Here is a 27,665-nt window from a genome sequence, read left to right on the forward strand (position 1 = left end):
CAGCCTTTAGGGGTGAAGACCACCGCCTCGGCCAAGTCAGAACATCACTAGTTTTGTGACAATTCACAGCAGCACCGCGTCATTCACAAAACGACACGGCTAAAGAAACCCACCTGGCATGACGTACATCAGCCAGAAATGACAAAGGAGTGTGACGTCACAACGCCACCGGCATGTCAGGGGTGTGCAGGGAGTGACCCAAGACCACCCAAGAGAGCCACGCAGATCAACCCGGTCGGGCCATCGATGCAAACAGGAAGACGTGGCGTCTTGTGCCGAGTGACACTGAAGAAGAGGGACCTTCGGGGGAGGAGGAGGAGGACACGCTTACTTGGCCACTCACCCAGGGCAGGGTCACGGAGCAGCTGGAGCCCACCGCCTGAAGAGGGCGCCACTTTCAATGTTGTAAAGTTATAACGTGACATGCCTGACAAAACGCCAACAGATACGTTCAGGTAAGAGGACAATGGAACGAGGCTCTCTGGGGCACACCGGTGACAAGTGACAACAGACAGAGCTCAAAAAAAACGACAAGACAAGACGACGGCAGCCAAGCCGGGGCGGTCACAGCAGGTCAGCGTCAAATCCGAGATGGGTCTCAGTGACGTCTGCGCTACCCACTGGACACTTTCCTGCCCCCTGAATCACAGTGGGACGCCGTTCCACGAACCCCCAAACGCAGTTCCAGCGAACACGACGCCCACGCTGTGAAACAAGACATCCCGCTGGCTCCAATAGTGGACTCCAGTTGTCCCACCAGCTCCACCCGACCACGTCTCTCGAGGTGCCCGCTTCCTGGTACGGAGACCCTGAAGGTCTTTCACTGGCCCACCTGTGCACATTCCGGTCAGGAATATCTTCTTACCTTTTGCTGCCCAGACTGGGTGACGGGGCTTCTGGCTCTCGGGGAGCCGTTAGAAGATGGCCTTATAACCGGACTGCGTCGGTCAATGTCATCCGCCAGTTCCTGTTGGTAGAGGGGATTGGCAAACGACACTCGCCGAGTCTAGGAAAGAAGCCAGTAAGAACAATGGGAAACATCTCAATAAGCAAATAAGAGGAGCACTAAAGCGTAACGGAGTGTCACTCGACGCCGGGCCCACCTTAGTCAGAGGTGACGGAGAGTCGTCCTCCAGAGACCTCTTCAAGCCCTTCTTCAGAATACTGGTAGAAGGTGATGCCGTAGGAGACCAGGCTCCTTTGGGCTTGGCGCCGTTGGGACTGTGGTCCATCATCTCCAGCACGTGATCCCCAAGGGGAGCCTTGGCCTGCTGAGGAGACCCTAACCTGGTTGCCTCTGGCATGGGGTCCTTGGGCTCTAAAGTGTCTGCGGCAGGCTCGGCGTCCACAGGTGAAACGTTCTCCTTGGCAGCAAGTCCTTCAAGGTGGGTTGCTTGGGTGAGCTCGTCCTCGGCACCGCCCACCGAGTCAGACAGGTGGTCCCCCTCCTTTCCTGGTGAGGTTTGTATCAGATCCTGCAGTGGCGGCTGCTGATCATTTTCTCCTATCAAGAAGTCCTCCTGTCCCCTGACGGACCCCTCGTCCTCTAGCACGTCAGATGTTGCCCGAGTTTCGGTTTTCTGCTGCACGGTTACATTTTCACTTAAGTCGGATACCCCGACGACAGTCTGATGGACGTCTCCACCCGAGGACTCGCTCAGAGTCTTCTTGTCTTCATCGGAGGACACCTGGTAGGCGGGGCTACTGAAGAAGGCGGGGTCCTTGTTTGCATGAAGGGGCGTGCTCATGGCATTGGGCTCCACTAAGTCACTGTCTTCAAACTGGGAGCCTATGGAGGACAGGTCCGGTTTGTCGCCATGGCACATCTTGACCTCCTGTCCACTGCAGGGCACCTTGTGCTGCTGGGACACGTCGGCGTCTAAACTACAGTTACACACTCGGGAGCGCTTACGCCCCCTGCCTCTGCGGCTGTGAGTGCACACGTGCACCGGGGGGCTCTTCGCCGAGCTCAGGAACACAGACGTGTACTCGCTAGCCGTCGGCTCGGTCGCCATGCTGTCCAGCATGGCAGTTAAGTCGCTGGCGATGGTAAAAGTCTGATTGGCCCGCTTCGAGGGCTCACTAAGTGTCCTGTGCACGCTGTACGTTTTGTTATTACAGGCGGCGGCGGGCACACTTGGCACACTCGTCGTCTGCGAGGCGTCTTTCAGCTCGGACAGATCTGCGCCGGGCGGCTTGCTGTCGCTGCCAATGTCGACTTTGGAGTTTTCCTTCTCTTCACTCTTCTGTGTATCCTGGTCACTGGTGCCCCCCGTGGAGGGCGGGATGACCGGGCTGGACACGTCACTCACGACCACTTTGGATTTATCACTCGACGTCTTCAGATCGGCCAGCTTGGCCGCTTTCTTTGGCTTTCTGCCCCTGCCGGGCCTTTTCAACTTTTCGCCGTCCTCAAGGGGCTCGGAGCTGTCAGACTCGGAGTTTTCAATGCTGGACAGCAGGCCCTGAGAGGACCTCCTGGTCACGTACCGGACTCGGTCTTTAGGGGCCGCTTTGTTTCCTTCTGCCTCGTGCGATGCGTCCGCGTTCCCCGCAGGGGTGCTTGTGACGGAGCTCTTCGTCACCCTGTCCTCGCTCTTCACACCCAAGTCCTCTTGGGACAGAGAGGACCCCTGAAGGTCTCTGGCCGGCTCTCCGTCGGACAGGATCGTTCTGTCCGCCATCTTTTCGTCCTTGCTCTTCGGGCCCCTCTTCAGCTTGACCTTGACCTCTTTCTCCTGGCTTTCGGAGCTCTCTGCGGGCCTCTCTCCGGGCCTCACCGGTTTGTTGCGCTGTCTCGACGAGCGCCTGGGCTCGCTCTGACTGGACAGATTCTGGGACTCTCGGTTGCCTTTGTCATCGCCGGACTCCTCCGGAGGCGTATTCTCTTTGGACTCGGCCGACAGTTCCATTTTAGCCGAGGCCTGACTCTCCTTTCTTCTGTCCTGCTCGTCCTTTGGCCCACCCTCCTGAGGTTGGCTCTGCGTGTCTGGGATGCAGTCCTCCAGGACGTCGCTGGTCTCGGACTTCTCGTCGGCCTTTGCGTCACCCGCCTCTTCGTTTCGGCTTTGCTTCTCCGTCATTTTGTCACACTGGCTTGTATTCTCTTGCGCCGGTTTCAAATGAACGTCCCCAAGACATGGCCCATTTTCTCCCCGAGTTTGAGGGTCTTTCTCGGCTGGGATTGCAGTTTCTTTGGGGTCCTCCTCCAATGGTTCTGTGCTGTCGGGTTTTGAAATGGTGGGACTGGACTGTGCACACGTTTTGGCTCGAGCAGGGCTAGGAGCCTTGGAGTTGGACAGGTTGAACTTCTCCAGCGTAATAAAGGACTGCCTTCGGCTGGCAGGTTTCTGGGGCGTCCCTGACACAACGTCCGACGAGGTGGAACTGCTGCTGACGTTCACGCTGCTGTCTTCCACCGAAACGTCCGCCTCCTTTCTGGCGTCACACACGCCGTTTTCAGATGTGGACCCATCAGCTTGTGGATGTTCTGCTGTGGAGGACACAACTCTGTCATCTTCATCACCGCAGACCACATCAGCCGATGAAGGCCTCACCAGACCATCTTCTGCTGCTTTTTGCTTTACCTGTTAAATAAGCACAAGGGGTGTGAATTAGCTTGGACTCGGGTATTGCTGAAAATCCTTTCAAGATACTCCACCCCACCGCTTTCCTGCCTCTGTCCTCACTTTGGTTATGGACGTTACCCCAGAAGTGGTGAAGACCCGGGCACATGACAGCACCAACACAACACTGTGAATGGACGCCAGTGAGCGCCACGAGGCCTGCTGCACACAAAAGGCCCCTTCGCAGTTAGCGGCCCCCCGGTGTGCCACGTGGGGGTGGACGGTGATGACACTCGAGCCGTCACATGCAGCTTTGTTAATAAAGAATTGGGAAGTAAGTGACGCCCTGTGCTTCTCTCGCACGACGACACTGGAGCACACAAGCAAATTACAAATCCCACAGACTCCACTGGTCAGAGGCTCGGACACTCGAGCTCTGGCAGGAGTCACCGCTGCCACCACCGCCGCCTGTCCGTCACCCGAGGCAGGCCATCGGGTGCTCGTGCAGCCACACACTTGTGTTACGAGGCCGTCACCTCCCGAGACGAAGGAGATGCCAAGGACCATTAGAGAATTGTCAGCCTGCCCAAGTCTGAGGAAGACGCACAACAGCATCGGACATTTACAACGTCAGCCGGCCTGCCACAGCCGTCGTGCTTCTTCTGCCACTCCGGAGGGATGCCAGTACCTCTTCAGATGTATCCTCAGGGTCCTCGGAGGCTTCTTTCTGGTTTTTTCCCACTGAATCCTCACTTAGTGTCGCCCTGCAAAATGAAATGAGACCACTTTAAAATGAAGTACCAGGGAAACAAGCCAATAAAAATGAAAAGAACCAAACGTACGCAGCGTCTTCTTGGCTTTGGGTGTACTGGGTGAACAGCGTGGTGTCCTGAGAGGCGTCAAGGTTGTTGTACATGGCAGGAATATCAACCCTGAAGAGCAGTAAAAACAGAACGATCGTCTTCATTAACTCGAAAAGACCAAAGGCGCCAGGATGTGTCACCACGGACACATCAGCAGCGGGCAGAGAAGGAGCAACGCAGGGAATTCACAATTTGAAAGCGTAAAGAAAAACCCGACGAGACGCGAATGCGCGGCCCACTCCTCAGCGCCAGTCAGGTCGGCCATTAGCAGCACGTGACTGACGAGACACCCGGCCTTACCGTACCTCTTTGTCCGCAGAACTTCCTTTTGGTGTTCTGTTAGCGTTCTTTTCTTTTGCTCTGGAGGAATGAAAACAAAATCCACAGATTTTTCTTCATCCAGAAGCAACATTTTGCGTGGACTTTTCACAGAACCAAAATCCAGTTTTACCTAAGAGACAAACACATTAATGAAATGTACACCTGAGGGGAAAGCAGAAAACAAAACCAATTGAAACAGCTACAACAGTGCAAATGTCGCCTGAGACCGTGCCAGCTGACCCAGTGCAGACTGGCACATAAGAACACTCGTGATGCCGCCGTGTAATGTTAAATATTAATATTAAATGCTCTCTTTTTGTTTTCCTGGGACACAAACAATGCATCTTCAAAGAGCTGAATTGTAGGAAAGTCGCACAGAAGTAAAGCAGAGCACACAGACAAGCTAACAGGCTGGCATCGCAGATCTACGGGCGTCTCCTAAGGCTCCGAACGTTCAGAGTCTTCCATCACCGACTGATGATCTCCGGGACGGTGGCACTCGGGTCCCGTTCTTTTCCTTTCATCTCCCTCGGTTGTATTTGCCCAGCCCTTCATTAATAACCCAGCGTGTCGTCTCTCATGATAAAGACAATGAACGGCGTGTGCACTGCTGGTGATCTGATGGCACGACTGCCGTTTCTGTACTTACTGAGACGGCTTTGGAATGGCCGGCGCTCTTCTCTTTAACTTCTTCTGCGTTCGTAAGCAGCGACTCGCGCTTTCCGGTCGACTTTAATTCCATGCCACTGATTTTGATGTCCAACTGAGAGTTGTCACACTGTTAGGAATAAACCAACACACTCACTTAGGCAGCGTCAAGGTACCACACTCCCATTTTTAACAACTTTGCAACACAACTAGCAAGCAATTCATGTTAGTCTTGAAGCCCCCCTGCCCCCACCGTTGACCATGGACACATTTGGCTTCTTTGAGCCCCCCAAACCCTCAATAGGATATTCAAATCATAAAGCCCCAATATACTCTAACAGAACTGACCACAATGCACCAGGTGAGTGGGTGGCACTGCCATATGCCCAGAACAAGTCTCATTATGATGGCTTTGTGCTTCTTTGTGATGAGGCATCCTGGAGAAGACAGCGGTGGGCTTTTTTAGCTCCACATCTAGAATCTGTGGTACTGCCTGCCCCATTTAAATGTATCCAGCAGTCCTTTAGATAAAGCAGCATGCCTTTAATTTTAATAAAGTATTTCTAACGTGTGATTATAAGATACAACTGCCTGCTTCACAAGTGGAGATCCATGCAAAGGAGTGAAGCAACTGCAGCCCCCCAAGAGCCTGCCAGTGCCTTACTACTAAGAAGTCCTAAAACACTGCCCAGCTACACCAGGATGCCAAGGTGCCCACCAGCTGCTCGTGCTCAGAAAGGGTAACATGTTCAAAAACTTTGGAATCGCACTAAACGTTCTTAATCTTCTTACAGAAAAGAGAAAAGCGAGCCTTTCAGAAATTCCAAACCTATCTTACAATGTCGGACGAGGGTCCACTCAAGGAGTCCGCCATCTCCACAGCTTCAAAGCCGGGCAGAATGATGGGAATCTTCTGCCTCACCTGGTTTAAGACGGCCCTGCAAAGGACACAGAAACATGAATGCACCAAACCGCCAGGCACACCACACTGCGTACCATGAAAACAAACGGCAAACCCCCCAGAAATATTAGCAGGCAGGAGTCCATTTACTAAATTAAAATCAGCGCACCAGGCTGTAGAATGAACGGGTACACCGCTGATCACCCACTGCGTTGAATCGTGCGATTTCTGTTTGGACCAATTGTTTGATCACTTCATGGCCTCACACTGTCGGACGCTTTGTGCTGCTTGAATGCATCAAAGACGCAGAGACCCCCAAATGTGTGCTTAGTCTTAAGTACAGATCAGATTTTACTGCTTCAGCAGTGGGAACCCTTTAAAATTATGGGTTACACAAAGCTGTCCAATTACAGCTCTCCACTTGGACTGGTCATGTGACTCCCAAACATGGAGCTCCTCTTGTGGTCGGTTTAAGAAAGACGTTGTTAAATTTCCTCTCTTCTTACTGTCTGTCTTTAATTTTATAAAATCTACTTCATGACATCGGTCAGAGTCCGATGACGTAAATGATTGCAGCCTTAACTTCTTCACGACCTTCCCCACCCTAACCTATCACCTATGGGGGAGGCGCACAAGCTTTACATCTGTCAAAGTATCGACCTCCAGTTTTCAACTTATCTCAACATTTCAGGGTCCCGATACCGAAAACATCGATATCGTGATGATGAGTATGTGTGTGTCTGTGTATCAGTCTCTTGAGGACAGTCTAGAGCTAAAATGGTTGGACAGAAAAACACCAAACTCGAAACCTGAGCCTGCTATGAGATGACGATGTGCCAGTTTGTTTTTGAGCCAAATCATGTGAGAGAGTCACTCTAGAGCAGGGGGTTGCCAGGTCCGCTCCTGGAGGACCACCGTGGCTGCAGGTTTTCATTCTAACCCTTTTCTTAATTGGTGACCTGTGTTTGCCGCTAATTAACTCCTTTTCCTTTCATTTCAATTGACTTGTCTTTTAAGATTTGTTCCCCTGAATTTTTCTTAAATGGCACCCAAACAGAAATGAAATGTGAAGTGAGGGAGCCAACAGGAGACCAACTAAGTAACTCCAACCGGCTGCTTAATGAGGTGCCAATTCTTGTCGATAATTAAACCCGTTCATTCATCTCGAGGCTTGTTGCTGCTCTCGTGTTGCATTAGCAGACATTTCCAAAATTGCTGATTTTCTCTTTCTAAGAGCCCTGATAAAACGTTTTGGTGACCTGAGCAGATCGACATTCCGGAGACCTTCATTGTTCTTTATTTTCAGATGTTGTATGATGGACACCAGTTGTTTTGGCTCATTTTGTATCTCATTATTGTTTGGCTGCTAATTAAGGAAATAGAAACAATTAAGGGGTCCGAGTTTTCAAGAGCAAATCATTAAAAATGAGTTCAAAGGAAGGTAATTAGCAGCAAAAAGGGTTAAAATGAAAACCTGCAGCCACGGTGATCCACCAGGACTGACTGCTGTAGAGGAACACTCAAATTCTGTCATTCTGCAGTTAAATGTGAATTCTTCTTGTCAATTGCTACCATAATCACCTCTTATGATTAGAAAGATCAGAAATAATTATTGAAATGTTGGAGGTAGTAACTTGATTCCTAAGCCTACTGACGCTCACATCTGAATTTTTTTTTTTCCTGAAACATGTGATGCTTGAAAAGTTTATGAGTAACGTCTCACAGCTCTAAACCAGCGGTGTACATTTCACTCGGTTATCGTCCTTCTTGTTCGTTAAATGCAGCTTACCAGGACGACCACTTACTTCAGCTCCTCTGGATAACGCAGGGTAGCGGCCTTCGCAAAGGTCGAGTTCCAGAACTGCGCCGTCTGGCTTTGTATCTGTTTGTTCTTATGAAGAAAGGTGACTCTTAAAACAGGTGCCATCTTCTCTAACAATTCGTCGTCATAAGCAGCTGTAAACTTGGACTGCAAGCAGGAAAAGACGTCCGACAGCAGTTTTTCCAGCTGAAATGAAAAAAAAAAAACATATTACTCTTAAAAACAGAAAAAAATGTGTAAAGAGAATACAGCAGTACTCGGTAACGTCCTCAATCTGAGTGTAGTCTACTCAACAAAGTGCTTTGGGAGCGCAGGCTTAGAATTTGTTCAAACGGCACTCAGCTTCTGAACTGAAGACCTGGCTGTGCCCCCCATTCATTGGTCAAGAGAGGCCTGGTCTCCGTTCAAAAGCCACTTCCTGGTTCAAACACTGCTCTGATTTTCCACAAGTGTTCATCTAACAGGATTTATGACGAGCATCGACAAATTAACGTGGACGAAACTATGGTCCTTGTAGAAAAAGCAAGTCTGTGCCATTAAAATGCAGATGCTGGTGTGATGAAGGAGGTGCTGACTGTGCTGAAGGGTGAACCGAGGACGTACAGTTAGGTCCATAAATATTTGGACAGAGACAACTTTTTTCTCATTTTGGTTCTGTACATGACCACAATGAATTTGAAATGAAACAACTGAGATGAAGTTGAAGTGCAGACTTTCAGCTTTAATTCAGTGGGGTGAACAAAACGATTGTATAAAAATGTGAGGCCACTAAAGCATTTTGGGAACACAATCCCGTCTTCACTTCAGGGGCTCAAAAGTAATTGGACAAATGAAATAACTGGAAATCAAATGTTCATTTCTAATACTTGGTTGAAAACCCTTGGCTGGCAATGACAGCCTGAAGTCTTGAACTCCTGGACATCACCAGATGTTGGGTTTCCTCCTTTTTAATGCTCTGCCAGGCCTTTACTGCAGCGGCTTTCAGTTGCTGTTTGTTTGTGGGCCTTTCTGTCTGAAGTTTAGTCTTCAACAAGTGAAATGCCTGCTCAGTTGGGTTAAGGTCAGGTGACTGACTTGGCCATTCAAGAATTTTCCACTTCTTTGCTTTAATAAACTCCTGGGTTGCTTTGGCTGTATGTTTTGTGTCATTGTCCATCTGTATCATGAATTAGCTGGATTTGAGCAGACAGGATGTCTCTGAACACCTCAGAATTCATTCGGCTGCTTCTGTCCTGTGTCACATCATCAATAAACACGAGTGTCCCAGTGCCACTGGCAGCCATCACACTGCCTCCCTCCACCATGTTTTACAGATGATGTGCTATGCTTTGGATAATGAGCTGTTCCACGCCTTCTCCATACTTTGTTCTTGCCATCATTCTGGTAGAGGTTGATCTTGGTTTCATCTGTCCAAAGAATGTTTTTCCAGAACTGTGCTGGCTTTTTTAGATGTTCTTTAGCAAAGCCCAATCTCACCTTTCTATTCTTGAGGCTTATGAGTGGCTTGCACCTTGCAGTGCACTCTCTGGATTTACTTTCATGCAGTCTTCTCTTTATGATAGACTTGGATATCGATACGCCCGCCTACCCCCTGGAGAGTGTTGTTCACTTGGTTGGCTGTTGTGAAGGGGTTTCTCTTCACCATGGAAATGATTCTGCGATCATCCACCACTGTTGTCTTCCGTGGACGTCCAGGTCTTTTTGCTTTGCTGAGTTCCTCCAGTGCTTGCTTTCTTTCTCAGGATGGACCAAACTGTAGATTTTGCCACTCGTAATATTGTAGTAATTTCTCAGATGGGTTTTTTCTGTTTTTGCAGCTTAAGGATGGCTTCTGTCACCTGCATGGAGAGCTCCTTTGACCGCATGTTGTCTGTTCACAGCAAAATCTTCCACATGCAAGCACCACACCTCAAATCAACTCCAGGCCTTTTATCTGTTTAATTGATAAGGACATAACGACGGACTTGACCACACCTGCCCATGAAATAGCCAAAGAGTCAATTGTCCAATTACTTTTGAGCCCCTGAAATGAAGAAGGGATTGTGTTCAAAAAATGCTTTAGTTGCCTCACATTTTTATGCAATCGTTTTGTTCACCCCACTGAATTAAAGCTGAAAGTCTGCACTTCAACTGAATCGGAGTTGTTTCATTTCAAATTCATTGTGGTGATGTAGAGAACCAAAATAAGATAAAAGTTGTCTCTGTCCAAATATTTATGGACCTATCTATAACAGCAATGCTATTGAAGCAGATATTGACGATTGTCCCATCGAGTTTGAGTTCACTCAATCCATCGGGTTTGCCTCCACATCAGCTGCACCTCGAAGTAGGTTGTGTGGTGATGTTAAGGAGTAACGCCGAGCGTGGGCTGTGCAGCAGGACACGCCTGATTACCACAGAGCATCAGTTAGCTGTCAGGGAGGTCAGAGGATCAGCACAGAGTTGTTTGCAGTTCATACCAAAGATGGACTTGGCCCCAGCAAATCCCCAGTTGCCCTTTGTGCTTTGGTGCAGACAGTTTTCTGTCAAGTGGGCATTTGCCACGTCAATTAACAAGTCTGGGGGTCAGATGCTGGCTTAGGCCGGAGTGTCCCACCCTGAACCAGTGCTTGTATATGGACGGACAATCACCTGTGCCACTCTCAAGGGCGAAGAGAAGGTAAGACATGAAGGGGTTTCTAGGCGGTAGTGAAACGTAAAGAAGAGAAAATGAACTCAGTGGATGGAAAGAACATTGGTTTTAAACCCTTTTCAAGTTGTATTGATGTTCATAAAACAGTTAATCATGAACAACACGGTACTGCATTATATTTTAAAGGATCACTACACTAATTTATTGTCTGTCTGTTTCTTCAGTACCAGCCTACTATGGGACAGCAAACACTGTAAAGGGTATTCCATCTCACCTGAAGAAGGGGCCTGAATTGCCTCGAAAGCCTGCATATTGTAATCTTTTTAGTTAGCCAATAAAAGGAGTCATTTTGCTTGGCTTTTCACTTCTAGCAATAAGAGAAACTAATAAGAGTTTACAATGCGACCCCACCAGGGACCTCCCTGAAAACAGCTCGAGTTTCTCAGGACCACGCATCACACGTTAGCAGCTGTAAGCGAGACGGGTCTGTATGAAGTCAGTCAGCTCAATCAAACAAAGAATTCACGATGGCCAAAAGTATAAAACAGCATTCTGACCTTTTGTCCAAGGTTGGCGTAGATCTTCGGAAGTTCACTGGATGTCCTGCACCGATACATAAACAATTATTATTAAAACACACACACACACACTTCTATTTACAACTTTTTGAACTGCACAGAAAAATTATCCTGCTTGATTTAAATTTCTTCCCATATATTTAAGGAGACGATTAGTGACGGATTTACGATATAAACTGCAAGTCAGACCCAAATGTTTCCAACATACTTCGCAGTTCTTTCGTAGAAGGCTGCCATTGGCTTCGTCAGGCTGGAAAGGACCTCCTGTATGGGTTGTGCCAGAGACAAATTACAGAACAACGCTGACAGAATGCTGAGCAAAGTCATCCCAGCACTGCCCACTGAAGGAACGGAGGAGTCCACAGCCGTGTCCGAAATTCCCACTTTGTGGAACGAGTTCATGGCTAAAGCTAGGATCTTCATGAAGGAGGTTAAATTTCCAAGGGGCTTATTCTTCTTTCTCTTCCAACTGGACGGTGTATGAGGTGCTGAAACAGATTGAAGTGATAGTTTGACTACCTGTTAAGTAACGCCAGGAATTCTACAAATAACCACAGAGAGAACTCCGTTTGTTCGTTAAACACACTTACATTTGTTTTTTTGCTGAAACTTTGGAGTGTAAGGTGAGAAGTTGATGCACTCAATCATCACCAGTAAGATATTCACAAAGGCCTCTAACGTCAATGAATTCTACAAATTTGAGAAAAGGAAGACACCGTTGAAATCATCGATCACGCTGACCAGAAGGAAGGCAGCTCTCCGGCCCCATCACCACTCGGTACGATTCATTATGATGCCAGACTAGAACGCACAAATAATTGAGACATTTACCAAAAGATCATTATTTTCCAAACCCTGCATTATCTTAGCACAAAGTTCTTCACAACAAATATTCTCTTCGGCTGTGGCGACCAGTTCAGAGCAGCGGGCAAACGTCTTGTAGAACTCGGACCAGGTCTTCAGGAGAGTCTTCATCGTGGCCTAATAAAAATCATATGGCCTTAGTAAGACGCATTACTTCATCAACAACTTTTTTTAAATTAAACAAAAGTCATTCAAAGTTTTTTTAAGCTGAATTAACTGCCAAATATAAAAGGCTGGCGTCATCTTTGCTGACGTTTTCCCTCTACACAAGTATGGAAGCCATGGCATACAGAGGGTTACCCTACCGACCTGCAGCTTATTTGAATTTGTGTTTAATACACTGCTCAGGAGAAGTTCACGATCTTTAAAGATCATGAACAAGTGACAAAGTATAACATCCCCTTTAATAAAATCCCTGTGTGCATCCAGGTGTCCGTGTGTGTGTGTGTCTTCTGGTGAAGTGCGATGCATGATATTACCGTCAGAAAATTACAGGTGTTTTATGGAAATACAAACCAGTATTACTGCGAGAGGAAATTAAAAGGTACACAATACAGTGACGCATATTACAGCCACATACACGCCTGTATTACCACCAGAGGAAATTAAAGGTGTATTACGGACGTACAAGACAGTATTACTGTCACAGAACATTAAAGACACACAATACACGGCGGCAGCCCACGAAGAACGGTCAACTCAGCAACTAAACATCAACAAAGGCTGAAAAACAAAGAAAAATACGACCAACAAACAGAATGAGGTCAAGGTCCCTTGCCATTTAATATCGACTGTTCCTACTAATGTTTATGCACTACTGTTCTAGCGCCGTTATTGTAACGGGCTTAATGACTAGTTTATATAATAAATCAAAAGGTAACAATGAATGTAGCCAGAAACAAAGACGATTCTTTTTCAAAAATGATAAAATACAGCAAAAAATTTCTATATTTTGAGGGCGACCAGCTTTTAGTCAAGATATGTGCTTACCTGAGGGAATCCTTTGACTGTCACAAGATGCGTAATTGGCAGCATTAAGGCGCTATAAATTGCAGTAAAGTTATATTCCAAGGCATCTCCTTGATTCACTTCATTAGTCTTAACAAAAACAAAACAAAGCCTCAAGTCACACAGAGCTTAAAACACACAAACTGGAAAAATTTGCCCCTTCAGAGCGAGCCGTTTTTCCCACCTGAGTGATGCTTTCTTTTAAAGGATTGACTACGATGCTCCACATTCTCCAAAGATGCTCCTTGTTGGTCACTAAAGAGGCATTCTGGTTAATAACACTGAGGACAGACTCGCTGAAGGCCAGAGGAGATGTGGGGCCACACAGACCAGAGCCGACTAAAGTCTCCATACACGTGTAAAACCTGCAAAGGAGGTGCGAGGGTCACACACTTGAAGTGGCACTGAGCTCCGCTCTCCCTAGCTACTCAAACTCATTAATCTAAGAACCTGCTGGAGGCCCAGCTTGACAACTCCTTGGCTGAAACTTGGTGAAAATTCACAAAATGTTTTTGTAGAACAAACTGAAAAGAATTCTCCACCCAAAAATGACTTTTTATAATATGATGCCTACCACATGTAGTTTGTGGAAAAGGCCAAGAAAAAACATTAATCGGAAGTTTTAATGCAAAATAGAGAGAATAAAAAAGTTAGTAGAATAGGAGTCTATAGAGACCAACAATGGACAACAGCCAATGATGTGAAAAACGCCCATGGAAAGAGAGAAGAAAAAAAAAAATCATGTTAATCATGTCACATAGTCCTGTTGTGTGCTCACAACACGAAACACGAATTATATATTTGTGGAAAAATCAGCACCCATCAGACACAGGACACATTGAGTTTCTGAACTGAAGACAGGCCTCCTGACCAATAAATGAGAGGGAGAGGCGGAGCTTCAGTTGAAAAGTTCAGTCCCGTGGCGACTGTTGCCCGTTTATGATGCGTGTTGACTTTACTAAAGCATTTGTTTAACAAAATTTAAGTAACAAATGCTGTGAGCGTACGAATGGATTATGTGACACCAGTAATGTGAGATTTTTTTTTCCCTCCACGGTCATTTTTCATAATATTTGTGAATGCACAGCACTGGTCACCACTGTCTTATATTATATATCTTTTTTTTTTAAATCTCTGCCCTGCATGAAAACATTACAAAACATTTCCTGTCCATCACTACAGAGTCCATGGGGTCAGTAACATGTAACTGATGTCATTTCTGGGTGGACAATTCCTTTAAATTATTATGAGGTAAATCTCCGTGCTGAGCCTGCTCAGCTCAAACTCGAGACAGACGCTGCTTAGAGCGAGTGTGAGCAGTGAAACACACGGCTTGTACTCAACACCATCAAGCAGGGGACGGTTTTCTAAAACCAAGAACAGTGTGTGAACACTAACAGCCCCTGGACACCTCACAAGACAAATTCAATCAAAAGCGAATTTAAGTCTGAACAACAAGACATTCGTTACGACGGCTCACCTCTCATCCATTACAAACGACTCTAAGAGGCCTCCCTGAAAGAACAGGATAATCAAGAACAAGGCCGGCGTCCCCTGCAAACATAAATGGGTTTGTTTTCAGAACAGAAAGATTAAAACAGTCAACAAGAACTCATCTCAGTTTCAATCAGTGACCTTTACAGACTCTAGGAAAGCATTCTGGGAAATTACCGAATACTCTTGTTCAGTGTACAAAATGGATGTGCTCTCCGAGAGGGCAGTTATTCGTTACAATTTATTAAAGAGATGAAGACATCACGCTGCAGACATCCACTTTCCACCATTTGCTTTTTTAACCAGTCCAGCCCACAGAGGCTCACACTGCCCTGTCCAGTGACTGTCTGAGGTCCCGACTGCTCATTCGTCTGTGCGTGTCAATGACACCGAGTCTCCATAAGCGCAGATCTTCTTCAACCTGCTCCCAGAAATCCCTCAACAGGCACACACACAGCATTGTGACAGCTAATCAGCTTTATATAGCACCTTTCACTGGTCAGCACACACTTTCTGCTGTCGCTGTTTGAAGAATCAAGCGCCTGGTCAGCAGCGAGTATAAAACCATCTGGACTGTTACCAGCACTTTTCCACACCATTTCTTAGAAAACATCACTCAGAAATAGAGAGCATGTGGCATTACTTAAACCGCACACTTTTGAGGAATGTTGACAGAGTTTGCTGGCAGCCATTTTCTTGTTCGGCAGCAAAGAGAGCCACTCTGAGGTTCAGTCAGTTGCTTTAAATGAACTGGCTACAGTGGAGACAAACAGAGGACTTGAGAAAAGAGGATCGGGATTACGAGACTGAACAGCCATTAACAGACCGTGCCAGCGGGCACCGGGCACATGGAACCCCCAACGCTGTGAAGTTTCTTCTTTATATTTGAAGCAGGTTATCCCACCACTGCCCATTTACTAGCCAATTCTTCATGAATTGCCCACTTCAAGTGCCATAAACTCGCCTTGGACCACCAAAGAACTTCAACACATTCAAAAGAGAAAAGGCTCTGCTGCAAAGCAACAAATCTGAAAACTGGGACTGCGTCGATACTGCAAAGAAAGAGTCGAGCAAGTCCTCTGCAGCTTCTAAGAGTAAAATGAGCTGAGGCTTTATGCTTTGTGGCCCACTAACAGGGCATTGAATGCCCCCAATCAACTACCCTTTGGTTTACATGGCATTTGTCACACACTGCACATCATCGCAAGGGGCTTTAATTATCGTCACTGTGATGAAGTTACTCATCAGACATGCTACTTTGTCACGGCTTATACAATTCTTCACTTCACTCTAATTGTTTAGGGGGCTCTGTACACAGTGCGCCTCTAACCCAAATGTGGCACTCATGCTTGTGCACTGCCTTTCTACAGGACTAAACCAACCACACAGCAAAGCAGGAATCGATTCGTTCTTATACTCGCGCTTTCGTCTCTGACTGGCCACACACACACTCTTAAACCAACAGGCTAGACGGCAGTGTCTTCGGTCAGGTACTTAATAACCAAATAAGCCGAGTTGTGTCTAAACTTCTTGAAATGTTTCTAAACAGGCTGCAAGTGGAGAGCACTTCCCAACATTACGAAACCAAAACACTTTTGGAAAGTGACACCTCGCTCACACTCTGTACAGGCAGAATTATAGAGGTGTAAATAAATATAAAAATTCTAAACTTTGAAACATTACAAACTTGATACTGAACAAGCTCCTAATAAAACAGCATGGAGCCAAATGTAAAAAATGCTGCACATGTTCTCTTACCACATTAACATACAAGTACACTTACATTTAACACATCCATATTGGCTACCTGATAGGCTGGGGACCCCAGGACCTTGGGGGGGATTCCTTTCACAGTGGCTTCAAGCAGGCACTACAAAAGAAAACAATCAAAGCTCAAGGCACAGATGACGAAGACAACGACAGTTTGCTCAAACACAAGGAGTCAAGAGTGAGGAGGTACCAAGGGCGGCCCTCCCACCTTTCACTTCATCCCGGAACGTCCCTGTCCTACTCAGTGTTTGCTAATTTGCACAGCACCGATGAGACGGCACAGTGCGGTGTTTCTTTGAGAAGTCTGCCGAGTGTATTCTGCACAAACATTTACATTTCGATACTTTAAAGTCATGCTCTATGATTTCAGTGATGCTGCAGTTTTCTTAATCACTTCCATTTTTTGCTGTTGCTTCCCATTGCATTGTGTCTTTGTGGACCTGGAGAAAGTGTATGACAGGGGGCTTTGAATGGAGTTGTGGTATTGTATGAGGAAGTCGGGAGCGGCAGAGAAGTACGTAAGAGCTGTACAGGATATGTACGAGGGGAGTGTGACCGCGGTGAGGTCTGCGGTAGGAGTGACCGAGATGAGACTACATTGAGCCTTCAGGTAAATATGTCCGATTTCTGTGGCACTATGAATGCACTGTAAGTTCTTACCCTGGACACATAAGGGACACGACTTCTTTAATAGAAACTTTCCTAGAAAACAAAGTTTAGAGGGGAAAGTTTGTTTGCTAAGGAGTTGAAGAGTGCCTACCAACCAGTGGCTGACTTGGAATGATTTAATTTGCTGCCCTCAGTTTCTGTGCTATGGCTCTTTTCAACATGTGATGCGGTGGCTTTAACTGTCCCTTGTCCTGCCTTCATGTTGGTTGAGGCTACGTGACAATAAACTAAGAGAAAAGTCAACACATTCACCTAATCCACCTAACAGTAAGTACACGATGTAAAATCACACAAATATTTAACACAAAGGGTTGGATTATTCCAAACATTAAAGCCAAAAATAATTCTCTTCAAATAAAAACTACTCCTGGAGTTTGCTTCTAATTCTTAACACCAACTTACTTAAGGACAGAAGTAAAAAGCTATGAGTGTCAGGTACCGTGTGCGCGGGGTGTGGTGCGGTGCGCTCCAAGGTCGGACTTTTCCTTTCACTACATTTCTGTCATTTTGCACATCTGAGCAGGGCTTCGAGTCCGTTCAGTTATCACAGAAAGACACACAACAACAAGTTTGTATTGAATTGTGGCGCTGCTTACCAGTACTTTAGGTGGAGGAAGTGCTTCCAAAGTGACTATGTGCTTTAAAGCTTGCAGGAGAAGAGTCAAAACCTCCGAGCCTTGACGCTCCTTCTTATTGCCTAGTGAAACAATTTTCACTTATTTTAATATAATTCTTAAAGACATTAAATGAACACGCTAAAAAGCACACATTTATTCATTCATCACACAAATCTGTTACATTTATACATCGTAAAACAATCATACTGGGATTAAGGGAGTATGACCTGGCTTTTTTAATATACGGTAGATGACACATGACGAACACTCCCATCACCCTCGACCCTTGAGTACCGCAGCTGTGAACAACGCCACAGGCCGGGCCGGGCCTGTCTGCTCATCAGGTGTGTTCTGTACATGTGCTCTACGGGCAGATCAATCACTCGTGATGTCAAGTTGTCAACTCAGAATAAACTGGGCAGAATATCGGGGAAAGCTTTACACATTCATCCTAAATGTGTGACATATTTGAACAATCTACACTCCAAAGACGAATTTGATTTTAAACTCAGATTGAAGCCACAGGTGGCAAGGAATTAAAACAGTCCCACCACTCATCAGGCTGTTGTAAATGATGACTAATCACCCCGCATTATCTGAACATGTATATCTGTAAATAAGTCAAACTACACATTTGACAGAAATGTTACATATCAACGGACACTGAACACCCAGGACAACGGGGCACGACAGGCCACACGCTCTGCTTGAATCATGGGCCACACAGTGCTCTGTAGTCTCAACTGTCCCGAGTCGTCACATTCATTTGGTGTTGTCCGCTGTGTGCCATCTAGTCATTGCATCATTCCCACACTCTCTGATTATTAATAACAGCTCTGCTAACAAACAATTACTATATGAATTAAACACATAAGAAGGAATACAAATAACTTTAAAAAGAGCAAGAGAAGGCCAGATTAGGAGGAACTCAATGGAGCTCAATACTCACCCGTTTCTATTGCCAGCATTACACAAGAAATCATTTTCTTCCAGATGAGGAGAAGCATATAGTCTGAAAACACAAAAGTTTAAAAACATCAGATTTTTTTAAAATAAAGGAATAGAAAATGAAATAAGAAAATCAAACTCCGCAAAGAAACAAATGATGTTCAGTGTCTAAGTGATACCACAGCCGACTTGTACTTGTCATCAGACTGCTTAATGCCAAAGCACTGGCAGTAGTGTTGACAGGACAGTTTCTCCGAATGTTTTGTTGTCCTCTGGGGACTTAATGGCTCTGCCTTCACATTACAAGTATTTGTGAAAGGCAATCAAACAGATAATCAGAAACACAAGGATAGATAAGGACAGTCCCTCAGGCCTGTGGACTCAACACTCAACTCATGACAGGACACACTCAGCAACAGCTGTGGTCACATCTCCTGGCGGAAACGTTCCAATTAAATTCAGGAATAAGGTGGAAGCCTGGCAAGGGTCCTGATCCTAACTTAACACAAGTGGACTCAAGATCCCCACACTGCATTGAGAATGGTACATAACTGAAAACAAAAACGGCTAAAAATCAACTTGACAGTTTATGGAACACAATCTGATATAGGGAACACCCTGAAAAGTAACAGCAGAGTATTTACTGTGAAGCAGCAGGAACTCACTTGAAGCTTCCTTCCCGACCGCAGTAAAACCTTCTTGAACACCATTTATCAGAACACCAGCATGCTTGCAAAAAAATGAACTGCTGGAGATTAACGGATGAGTGAGCGGCTCTAAAAGAGGAGAAAACATGGAGATATTTAGAAAAAGCAGCACTCACTTCAGGTCCATCAAAAATTACAAACCTGCAGTGACAAGTGGAGAGCCCATAAATAAAGGGCATCGGGAAGTAGAGCTGTAAACCTCAGGATCAGTTACAGTCGGTGCCACACATTACATTATAAAGTTCTGAAAACTTAACAATCTTAGACAGGCAAGTGTGCAGGAAGCAGTGGCCCTTAAGGCTAAAATGAGCTAATGTTAAAGATCTAGAAGTGTCACCTTGTCACAATACAAATCTGGTAATGCGCGCGCACACACACACACACACACACACACACACACACACACACAGAGGTGGGCCTTGGGTTATGAGGGAGTTTGGTCCCTGCAAAAATTCGTAAACAGAGTTTTTAGAAAAGTGGATCTTGCACTGAAAATGTGTTAATGGGGAAAAAAAACTACATAACTATTATTTAAAGAAAAAAAATAAACTTCCAGCTCAATAACTACAATAAACATCAGCTGGGTAAGCACAGTGCATCAATCTTACACTTAGACAATCTACACTCTTTAATAACGACACAGAGCCTCACAGACCTGAGAAAAGGCAGAATGGTGGCAACAAGACTCACCAGCAGCTGCCCACCAAATCGCTCAACAGAGCTCGGCTGTCTTTACTGAGGGAATCGCTCAGAGTGTCACCTCCACCTCCCCAAGGCACACGGCTGGGCATTACAAGCAGCAGGTTCACCTGCTCAGCCAAACGGGCCGCTGCTGATCGAGCTGCTGACCTGTGACTGAGTTGACTAAGCAGCCGCATGTGCTGCCAGCGCCATTCAGTGACATGACGTCTGCTATGTACTCGTCTATGGCAAAGCTAGTTTGCTTTGTTCATAAGTAAAACACTAACGTCACTCTTTTTTTTTTTTAATGTTATGTGCTTGTTCATACTTACAGAAATGTTGCAAGTTGTTCATGTGCATTTTTTCTTCATAAAATACTGTGTAAAAACTAGTCGTTAACTTTTAAGACTTTTTAAAAGATTCTAACAGTGTGCGATGTCGAGAGATTTCTGCACCAGGGCAGAAAGTATGCTTAATGAAGTACAGATGCAAATAAGAGGACTACCAGGATATTATGACCTGTCAGGGGAGTACAGGGAAAGATTGAAAGAGTGGAGTCTTTTCAACATAAGCTCAAGTTTGGAGGACAACTGGCTAATCTTGGGAAACCCAGAGAGAGGCCATCACAATAGGGTAGATGCCAGCTTTTAGTGCACAACACCATAGACGCACAGACTGACGCTGGCTCAGGGTAACTCCACACAACACTTTCTTCTTCTACACGCTGAGAATCACAGATGTGTGAAATAAGTTATGAAGTAGTGTAGTAAACAGCAGCACTTTTAAGACATTCAAATCTGGATTTCTACAAAAGGTACACTAGGTAATAATCGGCTATGCAGAGTCAAACACAACCTGTCCTGAGGGTTACATTTGGCACACATTTAACATAAAGGCACAGGCTCTGAGAATGACAGACAAATGGAATTTCTCTTTGTACAGTATAATCAAAGATTGCCTTCTTGGTTTGCATGAACAAACAAAATACAAAATGGCGGGTAATCAACTTACCGAGACTGAGATGAAGTTTGTTCTGCACAACAGCAGTAGAGACATCAGGACCACAAAAGAAATGAAGCAGCATTTCAACACCCAGGAGCTGAATTGATGGATATGCGGGCAGGCCGGCACCTTGCATGCTGTTGTTAAGGTTAAGACGAGAAGCCGACGGGCTTCCAAATGAACCTAATTAAAGGAAAAAAAGCAAGTCTCTACATTCACGTCTACAAAATCTTAAATGTGATAAAACCCACTTCATTCGCTATCACAGTAAATATGCTCATCTAAACAGGTTTAATTTTATGGCACATTTTAGGGAAGCAAGCCTGAGCATCAGAGCTGAAGTTGCTTGAATTAACTGTGATATTTGAAAACAGACAGTCATGTTGGTGTAAAATCGTATAAAAGATAAAAAGGTAACACACAACACAAAATCCACTGTAGAATATTAAAAACCAATCTGATTAGGGAGGATCAAATATTTGTGCCATTCATGAAAATGTAATAAACATTGGAATAACACTCAAATTTGAAAATACTTTGGTTTAATCACTGAAAATTTGCATAATTGTAAAAAACAAAAAAAAACAAAACAAAAAAAAAAAAAAACAGTACCAAGTTTGTGAAGGAAATAAATAATCCATTAAAAGATTTACAACCAAAAAAGCAGTAAGCAATATGTAAACAAAATGTGTATTTATCGAGCATCTCAGAGTAGAAAAATGGCCCAAACTGGCTGAACAATCTCTGAGTGACCACCTTTGGTGGCCTTCTTAGTGCAGCAGGAGTGGAAGCCTCTGATCAGATGGCCTAAACTCCTAACTTCAGTAGGCCTGGGGGAGACCAGAAGACAAAGCCCTGGCAGAGATCAGCAGACACATCTGAGAAAGGCCGAATGCTTTGGAAACGCTGGACAACAATGAACGTATGAAAGTAATATCACTTTGACAGAGATGAAATAATATTTGTAACAAATCTCGTACACTACTACACTGCAAAGCGAAGCCATGCACTGCCAAAATGAATGTGGTGGTAATGTCACGTGGAAAAGGCAGCTTCACAATAGCGAGCGATGATTTGTGCGTGTCACAGCCAAACATTTCTCAAATTATCCACCAAACTTCAAACTCCCCCACAACCTGCGATTTAATCCACAGATTGACACATTTCACCACCACTCCACACGAGGTAGTGCTACAGCAAGCTGCATTCATGCACACCAAGATCAGTGCACCAAGTGAAGACAAGCAGGCAGATGTGAATTGCAAGCGGTGTCACAGTATCGGTGGTAAAGGATGAAACCTGTAATTGTACAGCCAGCATATTACCCTGAAAATGAGCGGGGCAGGATGGGCGAATGCAGGAACGCTGAGCTTTGTATTCCACGAACCCCTGGAATGTTTCATTTCCAAGCCCAGGAAAGCCCAAAGTGGCAGGCAGAGACTCCAGAGAGGGCCTTGCAGAAGACCAACAGGGATCAGGCAGAGGCGCAGCACCACCATGGGATACTGGAAGAGGGAGCGCCACTTTGAGCTGCGGCGAGGTTCGGTGTAACTGTTACCTTAGAAGGCACTTCTCGTGGCCTTAACAGGAAGGTGACGCCGTGTTAAATCAACACGTCTGTTATCAGGCTCTACTCTCATGTGGTGCGAGTCTCTCAGTCTTGGAGCCTGTTACTATATTATTTATGATGATGATGCTGCTCCTGCTGCGAAGTGGCAAATATGTGCAGCTTACTCCAATGTCCTATCTTATTACATTTTCCTTCTTCTATTCTATTATCATCATCGTTGTGGTGAAGCGTTAGTATCAGGAAACTACAAGGCATCAACAGAATTTCCAAGAAAACTACAAAATATCATCAGGGGTGGCACTCTGTGGCTCAGGCTGCTGTAAAATTGTGACGCCATTCATTCTCAAACGTGAACTCTCACGGCTCACTGCAGCACACTTCCTAACTAATTACACGCCCTACTGTGAAATAAGACATCTTCTTATCCTAGTCCGACTCTCAGTGCAGATCATCACAACTGTGGCCTTTACATTTCCAGGAAAAAAAAAAGAAAACTAACTGCTTTGGTATTTAATATTTGAAAATGCAGTCACGCAAACGACTGTTAAAACAAGAATAAAGAAGCTTCCAAGTGAGTGTGAAGTACACACAGAATTTGAGCATTTCACTTTAAACAATACACAGTAAACTTGGGCCTGGTCTTTCTTATCTCACTCTATAAAACACAAGAGTCAGTCTCAGATGCTTTTTTTGGTTTAGTTTTACAGCTTGGCTAATAATTAAAATCATGTACTGAAAGTAGCAGGCCAGTCGTATTTAAGCAAAATAAAATTCCTGACGGACGACTTTTTTTTGTTTAATGTTCATTATAAGACAAAGCTGCACAAACTGCTTTTAAGACAGAATCACACAAAGCAGATGTACAAGTCGAGCAGCATTTCTGCAGAGTCTATTTACATTTATAAAACTGACGAGACGAGTGGTGCAAATTAGAGTTAAACTCAGTCCTGGGAACTCCCTGTGGCTGCAGATATTTAGGCAAACCCTTCTTGCTTTTCAAAGCTGTCGTCATTCTGGAGCGGGACTGCTCAAAGTCGCGTGTATTAGCATTCGCTGCTCTGCCACTTCATGCCGTTTGAGAACGTTTAACTTTGAGTAGCGACTCGACCGGTGAGAGAACAGGCAGGGGAGACTCGGCAGACGCAGGTCAGACTGCAGGAAGTGCTGCACGCGCTGAAGGAGCTTAAAAAGTGGTGACATGAACAGTGCAGCAGGTAGGACGATCCGACTCAAATTAAAAAAAAAAGGTGGCCTGTGCGGTGTAAAGACTCATGAGAACAGCGAAAGGATGAGCGTCAGACTGACACACCACTTACTGTCTCTTTAAGAAAGGACCCTGATGAGCTGTCCCGAGACACTCTGCGCATCCTCCTTACCCTTCAAGGGTCAAAAGTCACTGTCCTCATGAGTCTTCACACTGAACCACCTGCTGGGACCAAGTCAGACCGTCCAACTTGATGCATGGTTTATTGCACTCGTTTTTAAGCTTGTGGTGTTTAAGGACCATGATGCACTTGATTTTGAGAAAATATAGGAGTTACAGAATACAAAAGGCACACAGGAGACACGAGTGAAAAAGACTGGGTGCAAGGAGCTTGTGCCTGATATGCTACAGGACTGGTAGTTATAATGGACTAATGTTATACAGCACAAAGATCTTTTATCTTACTAAACAGAGAAAGTACAAATTAACATATAACATGTACATTCATGTATCTGTAACTCATCTGTTTATCATCATTACTGTAAAGTACATGCATGTATGGCAAGTCAGAGACGTACTGTACCCTTATACAGCTGGCAGCGCAGTCGGTTTGTTTAGAACACACAAAGACAGATACGTCCGTTACGGCTGTCAGATGTTAGGGCAGAGAGAAGGCCGAGACCCACTAATATGTACGATCAGGCCTACTCAATAGGATACAAGTCGGTCACCTGGACTGACAATTAATGAGGAGCACAACAGACACGAGGGCCGTGTTACACTTTTGGGGGCTTACTGCATAAATAACCATAGAACACATCTACTGTACTTCCGGGCACCGTGTCACACAGCTGCCGTTTTACAGAAGCTTTCTCTAGCTTCCTTTTTTTTTTGATAAACTATTTTTAATGAATTGCTAATGTTAAGATTTTCACTGCTGGCTTGTTACTTGTTATTATAAGTTACTGTAATTTTTTAAATGGACCATACATCTACAACATCCGAGCACATAAGAACCTTTGAGGAACGTATAGTATATTAAATATTCCCAGCCTCAACTGGTTGCACTGCAGTAAGACCACCAAAGGAGCTCTGTCACACCATATCAGAGGAGGAGTATAGGAACCAAATCAAGGACTTTGTTAAATGGTGCGACTCAAACCACCTACAACTGAACACCAGCAAAACCAAGGAGCTGGTGGTGGATTTTAGGAGGACCAGGCCCCTCATGGACCCCGTGATCATCAGAGGTGACTGTGTGCAGAGGGTGCAGACCTACAGACCTATAAATACCTGGGAGTGCAGCTGGATGATAAACTGGACTGGACTGCCAATACTGATGCTCTGTGTAAGAGAGGACAGAGCTGACTATACTTCATTAGAAGGCTGGTGTCCTTCAACATCTGCAATAAGATGCTGCAGATGTTCTATTAGACTGTTGCAGCGAGCGCCTCTTCTACGCAGTTGTCTGCTGGGGAGGCAGCATAAAGAAGGAGGACGCCTCACGCCTGGACAAACTGGTGAGGAAGGCAGGCTCTATTGTAGGCACGGAGCTGGACAGTCTGACATCTGTGGCAGAGCGACGGGCACTGAGCAGACTCCTGTCAATCATGGAGAATCCACTGCATCCACTAAACAGGATCATCTCCAGACAGAGGAGCAGCTTCAGAGACAGACTGCTGTCACCGTCCTGCTCCACTGACAGACTGAGGAGATCGTTCCTCCATCACACTATGCGACTCTTCAGTTCCACCCGGGGAGGTAAACGTTAACATTACACAAAGTTACTGTCTGTTATACTTGCATTGTTATCAATCTTTAACTTAATATTGTTTTTTATCAGTATGCTGCTACTGGGGTATGTGAATTTCCCCTTGGGATTAATAAAGTATCCTGATAGACAGATGAATTACACTTTGATGCCTGCTGTGCCTCAAATTATGGACCCTCCAAACCAACAACAGGCAATTAGCACATCCATCGATCACTCAGGCTGAAATCTGGTACCCTTGAAAGCTATTTGAGACTAAAAGCTTATTTTGGCTCCCGATTTAACTACAGTACCCATTACTGTTAAATCTTATTAGAAATATGAATTTGATGTATTTGCACTTTATCATCACTGCTGCTACTGAATATGACCCACTGCCACAACAAGAGTTAAGAAAATGCAGTCTCTGCCTTTGATGAAGTAAACAAAAATTTAAATGCCCCAACTTTAAAAAAAACTCCTAAATCCCAAAATGCATCTGAAAATGACACAACGTGCCCACTTTCTAACTTGTATAAGCTGTTTTGACTTATCAGCTCTTCAAGCCAAGTGACAAAAGCTGACTGGACGCCAAGTCTGCTCCACTACCACTCATGACGTCTACTTATTGCTTCAGCATTACACCCGATAATCAGCACATATGCCAAAGGTTTGATTTGTAAAATGTATTAAAATTAAAAAAGAAAAAAAAATAAAACTAGGAAGTCTTAGGTCATTGTCAGAAATCCACAATATGCATTATATGATAAACTACAATGCAAGAGTGAAAAACAATTTGTTACCAGCTTTAGAAGAAGCTGGAGAAGCACCAATGGTCTGGTTGGGAGAACCTCTTGCATTTCCGGAAGTGGGCGTAGTAGGAGAACCTGCACTCAGTGTGCTTTGAATTAGGGGGATTCCAACCTACAAAAGGAGGACAAAGGACTTTAAGAGATTATAGGTTTATAAAAATCATCTCCTGGTCTCTGCCTGAACTATACTTGGTGTCGTTGCTTAATGTCAACTATTTTCAAAATGCTAAAAACAAAACCATAGAGGTGCTCTGATCAAGCAGGCGATTCACTGGACAGCCTACAAATCTCAAAAATGGATTGGCTCTGCTATGGTAATGAAGCTGTAGTGCTCCTGTACTTCAGGACGTGCCAGAAGGCAGCCTGTGAAATAGAGGAGCCAAGCAGAATTTAAGGAAGAAAATGATGGCTTTCACACTGAAGAGGATACAGTAATAAAGTAAAAAAAGAGGAACCTGCCAAGCTGTCCTGGGCATGGACAGGAAAAACAGACAAACTGAACGTAAAGTGGCAGATAAGAGGTCTGTATGCTGCGCTGAAAATAAGAGAAGCTGCTTTAATGAGTTCACAGCTGTTCAATTTGTGCTTTATTTAAAAAGCGTACTCCCTGTGCAAGTGTGAACAGCAGGCAATGTTCTCTTTAGAATAAGAGATGACAGGCTGAATTAGAATAGGATGAGAATGATGATTTATTGATTCAGAAAAATTTGCTTAAACAAGAGGCTTGTCAGCTTAAGAGCCAAATTAGGACGTTTCATTTCCTATTTATTTATTTTAATTCCAGTGTGACGTCGTGTGCAGGCTTCCATGTAGAACCTCAACTAGATATTTTCTTATGCTCCATCCCGAGACACAAAATATATGTAAGGTGGCCTAAACGATGCCTCAAGAGGAATGCAGTGGACATAAAGAACTTCCTTTACCTGCTCAAAATTGGCTGCAAAATGGGGTCCAAGCTTCACTGCCAGATACCACCAGACTTCCAATTTAGTAAGCAGCAGTGCTTCAGTCCTCACTTGTATGGAGCAGAGAGGCTGCATCAGCAACTTTAATCTCTTTGTACTGCAAAGAATTTCTTATTGGGGAGAAAGAAAGAATGAAAAAAAGTGTTAATGGGGAAAAAAAATTTAAAAATACAGTACATTTGCTTAGAAACTGATGACTATGAAAAATATTAAATCATAATTTCTTTAGCATGTCTAGTACAATACTACTGCAGACACGCATCTTCCAAAAAA

At 45.0% G+C, this 27,665-nt stretch overlaps 1 protein-coding gene across 1 annotated transcript in view; it reads right to left on the reverse strand.

Moving 5' to 3' along the window:
- rif1 (replication timing regulatory factor 1) overlaps positions 1-27,665 on the reverse strand; it is a 48,358-nt gene that overhangs the window by 2,518 nt on the left and 18,175 nt on the right. Inside the window, exons 10-31 of the mRNA XM_028808088.2 lie at positions 27,351-27,502; positions 26,419-26,539; positions 21,101-21,274; positions 19,367-19,477; positions 18,703-18,765; positions 17,733-17,833; positions 16,481-16,567; positions 14,684-14,757; positions 13,388-13,568; positions 13,186-13,293; positions 12,163-12,312; positions 11,922-12,021; positions 11,540-11,819; positions 11,311-11,356; positions 8,105-8,307; positions 6,237-6,336; positions 5,400-5,528; positions 4,735-4,880; positions 4,409-4,498; positions 4,255-4,330; positions 1,104-3,587; positions 866-1,006 (exon numbers count right to left, since the gene is read on the reverse strand). Coding sequence (XP_028663921.2) covers positions 866-1,006; positions 1,104-3,587; positions 4,255-4,330; positions 4,409-4,498; positions 4,735-4,880; positions 5,400-5,528; positions 6,237-6,336; positions 8,105-8,307; positions 11,311-11,356; positions 11,540-11,819; positions 11,922-12,021; positions 12,163-12,312; positions 13,186-13,293; positions 13,388-13,568; positions 14,684-14,757; positions 16,481-16,567; positions 17,733-17,833; positions 18,703-18,765; positions 19,367-19,477; positions 21,101-21,274; positions 26,419-26,539; positions 27,351-27,502 — 5,117 coding nt within the window. The remainder of the gene's footprint in view (positions 1-865; positions 1,007-1,103; positions 3,588-4,254; positions 4,331-4,408; positions 4,499-4,734; positions 4,881-5,399; positions 5,529-6,236; positions 6,337-8,104; positions 8,308-11,310; positions 11,357-11,539; positions 11,820-11,921; positions 12,022-12,162; positions 12,313-13,185; positions 13,294-13,387; positions 13,569-14,683; positions 14,758-16,480; positions 16,568-17,732; positions 17,834-18,702; positions 18,766-19,366; positions 19,478-21,100; positions 21,275-26,418; positions 26,540-27,350; positions 27,503-27,665) is intronic.

The sequence above is a fragment of the Erpetoichthys calabaricus genome, chromosome 8 (assembly GCF_900747795.2).
Source record: "Erpetoichthys calabaricus chromosome 8, fErpCal1.3, whole genome shotgun sequence".
Taxonomy (NCBI): domain Eukaryota; kingdom Metazoa; phylum Chordata; class Cladistia; order Polypteriformes; family Polypteridae; genus Erpetoichthys; species Erpetoichthys calabaricus.